At 37.9% G+C, this 6,109-nt stretch overlaps 1 protein-coding gene across 1 annotated transcript; it reads left to right on the top strand.

The window, feature by feature from the left end:
* Positions 1–2,826: 2,826 nt before the first annotated feature.
* LOC132144743 (large ribosomal subunit protein eL30) lies at positions 2,827–5,787 on the top strand. The gene is made up of 5 exons (XM_059555315.1): positions 2,827–2,935; positions 3,050–3,098; positions 3,775–3,920; positions 4,056–4,186; positions 5,684–5,787. Exons 2-5 carry the CDS (start codon positions 3,078–3,080, stop codon positions 5,737–5,739), a joined length of 354 nt encoding a protein of 117 aa, XP_059411298.1. The 5' UTR covers positions 2,827–2,935; positions 3,050–3,077; the 3' UTR covers positions 5,740–5,787.
* The last annotated feature ends 322 nt before the right edge of the window (positions 5,788–6,109 follow it).

The raw sequence follows: 6,109 nt of genomic DNA, 5'->3' as shown, positions 1-6,109 counted from the left end.
CCATTAAACTTATCTTAAGAAGGTTTTTGATTTAACTGTTTTGTGAGGTGGTGGATGGGATTGTACAGGATTATTTTAAGCACTTACTATCAAATGATTGACATATATTCTGCTAGTCAACCACTGTCCCCTCTCTAGGGAGGAATGTTTGTGTTCTCTATAATAATGATGTGATAAGCAATAAAATGATGATACACATGGGAATGGATTATATGGTTAAACTTTATTTTTTAATAGATCGATTATCATTTCCTGGGATTTACTGATTTTTTTTAGTTGTTCAATGATTTCTCCAAGGCAGGTAAGAGATTTTTTTTCAAACATCCTTCTCCGCCTCTCTTTAAGCCTTCTTCTGCGTTCCAAGTCAGGCCGCACTAGTGACTCTAGAGCAGCTGTTCTCCTCTCTGAATGCGCTTCATAAACTTCACAGAATGTTGATGCTGTTTGTCTCCTTCTGTGCATTTCTTTGGAGGGCATAGCAGTGGAGGGACCTGGTTGTTCTTCTGGGAGAGGCTGTTCTTGGGAGCCTGTGGCCTGTGCAATTGAGGACTTGGTCTGGGATGAGGTAGTGTTGAACAGAGGAGTCGAGCAGATTGTGCCTGATGGTGCACTCCCAACTCCAGATTTCCCAAATAAGTCTTCCATTTCCTTTGAGAAAACATGTAAAACAATGTAAATAGAGATGCTTTAGAAATTATTTTTTATGTAAACCCAGTGATTTGCAGTAATTTCAATACAAAAAGCACACCAACCTTGTAATACTCCCATGTAACTTTTCCCTCTCCTGTTGACCGACACCGGTCTTTAGCCCTTTTGTAAGTAGTGATCATGTTGCCAAGTTTTTTGCGCAATTTTTCATTGCTGATGTTGTAACCTTTTTCTTTGAAGGCTTGCTCCAGCTTTTTGTAAAATGCTATTTTATTTCTGTAGTACAAATGCAGATACATTTGTGTGAGGTCAAGCAGCAGCAGCGTGGTCCTGTGTGTGAATTCTATGAAAACAGCCGTTTAAAATTGTGAAAGATCAACTTTATACATATTGGATATTAGTTAACTTTATACATATTAGAAACAGTGCATACCTTGTTGGGTTTCTTCACATTCTGACTGCATGGAAGGGGATTGAAGATTGTGTGTTTGTGTGAGATTTATTTTCCTTGTTTCAACAGGGCACTCGACAAGGGATACTGGATGATCAATCACTGGAGGGGGACACTGAGACAGAGATGCTGGACGTGGAGGGGGAAGTTGAGACAGAGTAGTAACAGGAGGGGGACACTGAGACAGAGATGCTGGACGTGGAGGGGGAAGTTGAGACAGAGTAGTAACAAGAGGGGGACACTGAGACAGAGATGCTGGACGTGGAGGTGGAAGTTGAGACAGAGTAGTAACAAGAGGGGGACACTGAGACAGAGATGCTGGACGTGGAGGGGGAAGTTGAGACAGAGTAGTAACAGGAGGGGGACACTGAGACAGAGATGCTGGACAGTGGGTAGTATCTGCTAAAGAGAACACAATAATAAAAAATCCCCATGATCATTCTAAACGTTATAATGTTATTATGGTTAAAAGAAAAATGCCTTACCTTGTTTCTGTTCTGCAGATCTCACTTGTTGCATTATATATGCTGCATATTTTTTGTCTATAAAAAACGAATTTCAATCAATAAAAATAAAATTCATTATTTTTACATCATCAAGCAACCAATTTTTTATTTATTTTTTTACTTACCATTCTTTATTCTCTCAGCAATTTCTTTGCTTACTGTTAATGTGATTGCTCCCTGGGAGTCTGATAGTTTTAGTAACATATTCTCCATCTTGCTACAATTGTAAACTTTGTGGATGCCTTTTATAATCAAAGCCATAATGAGAAATGATGAGCAAACAGATGCTGCATTAAATTTACATTGTTATCCCTAATTATGGGTTAAACATTTAAGAGTGGGACATGGCACAGCTGATTAACTTGATGTATATCCTACTTAAGGGATAGTTTACCCAAAGAAAAAAAATCTTTGGGTGAACTATCCCTTTTTTACATGAAAAATATTCCATATAAATATATTACACAATTGTGTGTCACCTTAATGTAAGTTTGGATTTCATGTTTAATGACCAATAAAAGTGTGTACAGCTAATTAATATTCAAAAATTATATAAAACAAAAACACATTCTAAATTAAGAAATTAGCATGCATTTGTGGGTTTTGTTTACTGCACTCCTGGAATAAGACATACCTAGATAAAGATCTTAGATAAAAACACAAACATGAGGCCTTATTGTAAAACCGTCACATTAGATATGCATGTTTGATTGACTAATTTATTTAATGGATTACTGTTGTTCAAAAATCTCAATGTACAAAATTAACACAAGCATGCAATACAATAAAGAGAAAATGACAACAAACAGAACTTTAAACCAAGAAAATAAAAGGGTATATAAAGCACATGTCCTAAATACTTATAGTATTATGCTAATGGACTTCTTGGAATTAAGGGAAAAAAAATATCAGCTGACATTCGCTGCCAATGACCATTAAGCTGTGTCGTCAGCAAGTCGTTTCCCATCATGCTTTTGATCAGCGCAGTCGGTGGAGAGCAACTGCGCGCGACTGCAGAATCCGACAGGTGCGCCTTGCGCTCGCGAGAGATTTTTGACATACGTCAGCATGACATCAGAGCAAGGCGGACCGCACTCGGACACATTTCTAACCGGCATGCATCTCGCGCTGATCACCGGTGATCGATTCTGCGCAGATTTTGCTCATCTCAAACAAGCCTAGTCTCTTCTGAATACGCGTCACAGGGGGCTGTTCTGAGATCAGCGGTCTCGAGGCTTCGAGTTCTCGCGAGGCGGGCGCGTGAGGTTTACACGTGCGGTGCACGCTGGGAATCCCTTTCTCTACGAGGCCATCTTGGTGTGATCAGGAGGTGAGCACAGCTCTGTCGGAAACTATTAAAATACTAATTTTAAGACTTTCGTCACGGATACAAACGCATGATTTTGAAAGTGTAGGTCTTGATCTGTCGCTCTTGTGTGTTCAGGTTGGCCAGATCGGACTAATCAGGAACAATGGTGGCTGCAAAGAAAGCGGTGAGTGCTCGCCGGAGAACATCACGTGGAAGCTCCGCTACAGGCCTGACTAAAAAACAACACGTTTTCATCCACAGTTTTGATTTATAAGATTAAAGTTACGCGGTTAAAGTGTTAATGTGCATTATACGGTGTAAATGTTTGTCTCTATTCGGTGCAGCTGCTTGACAGGATGTTTTTTCTAGTAACGTTACAGAGGTTTTGCATCGTGTGTATATCATTATTAATATATTTAATACGTGTCTCAACAAAACGTAATGTGTCTTTATCAGACAAACGCTTATTACATAAATTCAATTATGTCTGTATGTGTAGTGAATGTAGAACGGGAGCAATCTGAAATGTCATTGAGACACTATAACTTTAGTATTGAATTGTGGTTGTCTGTGAAGCAGACGTGATATGGTCACTATGTGTACTGTTTATAAGTTCATTGATCTCTGTAGTGTGACTGGGATGTGACTTGAATTGCTTTAGAAATGTAGCTTATTTGTGTAAAATTGTGTATATATTAATGTGCTAGACTTAATGCACATTTTTGTCTAGTGCACAACATTTATATGCAGAATTCACCCCCTTTTTAAAGCAACTACTGATAATAGTCTGATGTAAACTATATTTGAGATGTTAGTCACTGTATTCTAGTGTATTTATGGTTTTATCTTCGTCTTTACAGAAAAAGTCCCTGGAGTCCATTAACTCTAGACTGCAGCTTGTGATGAAGAGCGGGAAATACGTTCTCGGATACAAGCAGTCTCAGAAAATGATTCGCCAAGGAAAAGCCAAGCTGGTGATCCTTGCCAACAACTGTCCCGCTCTGAGGTGCATGCTCTGACAAGTGCTCCGCGAATCCACTGTCATTATGCATATAATCTGTGGTGTTTTAGTCGATACAATTGTGTAAGAGTTGAGGATATTTTAATGAATCGTGGGTTGTTGTTTTTTTTTTTTTCCTAGGAAATCTGAGATTGAGTACTACGCCATGTTGGCAAAAACCGGAGTCCATCATTACAGTGGAAACAACATTGAGCTCGGCACAGCCTGTGGCAAATACTACAGAGTGTGCACACTGGCCATCATTGACCCGGGTGTGTGTTCATGCATCGGCTCCTTTCAGTGGGAGAACTGATGTGACTTCATCTTAAACTTTTTAGGGATATCCGATCATGATTTTTCATGGCCGATACCGATTTGTTTTACAAGCAAACTGGCCGATTCAGTTTTTTTTTTTTTTTTTTTAAAGCAACAAACAAGAAAGAAGGAAAGTGTGCATAAACAAGTAAAACAATAACTGTAACCATCTGAAATTAACGGCAGTAACTGCACAGGAAGTAGCCTACATTCAATACAAACATAGATGGTAAAAACATCAGCATTTAGCTTTTGTTTTTGAATTGGGTTGAAACTACATAGAACTGGCCTTAAGATTAACTGTAACCATGTGAAATTAAAGGCAACAACTGCATAGTTCTACAATCCAAACAACACACATTCAATAAGATGTTTCTTAAACTAAGTATTTTAGTTTTTAAATTTGGTTTTAAAAAAAGTTTTACCAGTGAGAATAAAGTAGGCTATGCTATATAAATAAATTAATCCAAAATGTTAAAATCAAATAATTTTAGTGCGAATAAAACAAAGATGAAGTGTTTCATCCAATTAAAAAATAAATAAAAACAAGGTAATGATTCACATCTATATTTTTGTACTTGAGCCAATAAAAAATAACTATTTGCTCAAGTTAAAAAATATAGATATGAATCATTAACCTAAAATGTTTTAATTGGATGAATGAAACTTTCAGTGTGCTACAGCAGGTGATTTTTAAATCAAATTAAGTCGATGTATTTTTAAGGTAAAATTAAAACAATCATCCTATACAGAACTGATGTTTACTTCTAGCTTTTCAAACGTGTATGCAAGTCTTATTTAAAAAAAAAAAAAAAATTCAGTTTTGTCACAGTTTAGTCTGTATCGTTTCTCATCCAACACGCAAGAAGTTGAGCTGAACGTCGCTTCGCTGTCCGCTTGTGTAGGGACAGGTACAGTACGCTCGCGCAGGAAAGGGACTCTTATTTGTGCGGCAGTACACCAGCTGCTGATCGCTTCTTGTTATCTGTGCCTCAGACATGTATCGCTGCACTTCCAGCGCTGAACGGTTGCCCGTGTCCTGCGCACAGATTTCGTAATACTTCCATACAACTGACGTGATAGCGAATGATTAGAATGTAGTCTGTGCACGCGGGCACACTTATGGAAAAGTCGGCTGAAAAAAGACCAAAAACCGTCCGGTTCCGGGTTATGGCCGGTCAACCGGTGCAAAAACTTTTGATTCATTTTAACTGTCCTTTTTAACTGGTTTAGTAGATTTTATATATATATATATTGTGACAACCTTTTAAATCTCATATGAGAGATTTAAAAGGTTGCTGTTATGTATTGTGATATTTTGAATCTAATGTGGAGCCCCAGGACATCTTCGACATTGTCTGACTGTCCTTTGCGTTTTCAGTATTAATATTGTAATGTTGTGTCCAGGTTAAATTTATTGTCCTGTCATTAATGCCTTTCTCTTGTGTTGATAGGCGATTCTGACATCATCCGAAGCATGCCAGACCAGCAGCAGCAGGGGGAGAAGTAGAGCCATTTCCAACAGATCTTATTAGAAATAAAATTGTTTGAAACGGTCTTTGTGGTTTTTGGTTATTTTTCTCTCCGATTTTGTTCCGACTTGACGTCTAATGGATAAAAAGGCATGAACACCCCCCCACACACACACACCCTGGGTCACTAATCTAGTTTTTTTTATTTTGTATTAAAAAAAGATCAACATGGCATATCTTTCCAGAATCCTTGATTTGGTCATGGAAAATGTTTATTTTTCTCAGTTTCTTAAAAGCATGAACGGAGTCCAATATTTTCTCTTTATAAATGAAAATGATTATGTGTGCTGTGAATTCAACTTGAGCCACAGCAATGGAATGAATATAAAGCTACACTTTCACAACTTA

The sequence above is a fragment of the Carassius carassius genome, chromosome 8 (genome assembly GCF_963082965.1).
Source record: "Carassius carassius chromosome 8, fCarCar2.1, whole genome shotgun sequence".
In the NCBI taxonomy this organism is placed as follows: domain Eukaryota; kingdom Metazoa; phylum Chordata; class Actinopteri; order Cypriniformes; family Cyprinidae; genus Carassius; species Carassius carassius.
The sequence above is the reverse complement of the archived record's forward strand: the minus strand, read 5'-3'. Positions and strand labels throughout refer to the sequence as shown.

What these genes read in the sequence shown, in the direction of transcription:
- LOC132144743 (XM_059555315.1), top strand. Translation starts at nt 3,078, where the DNA reads ATGGTGGCTGCAAAGAAAGCG. An exon ending in AACAACTGTCCCGCTCTGAG is followed by an intron (nt 3,921 to 4,055) that starts GTGCATGCTCTG and finishes TTTTTTTCCTAG; the next exon opens with GAAATCTGAGATTGAGTACT. An exon ending in ACTGGCCATCATTGACCCGG is followed by an intron (nt 4,187 to 5,683) that starts GTGTGTGTTCAT and finishes TTGTGTTGATAG; the next exon opens with GCGATTCTGACATCATCCGA.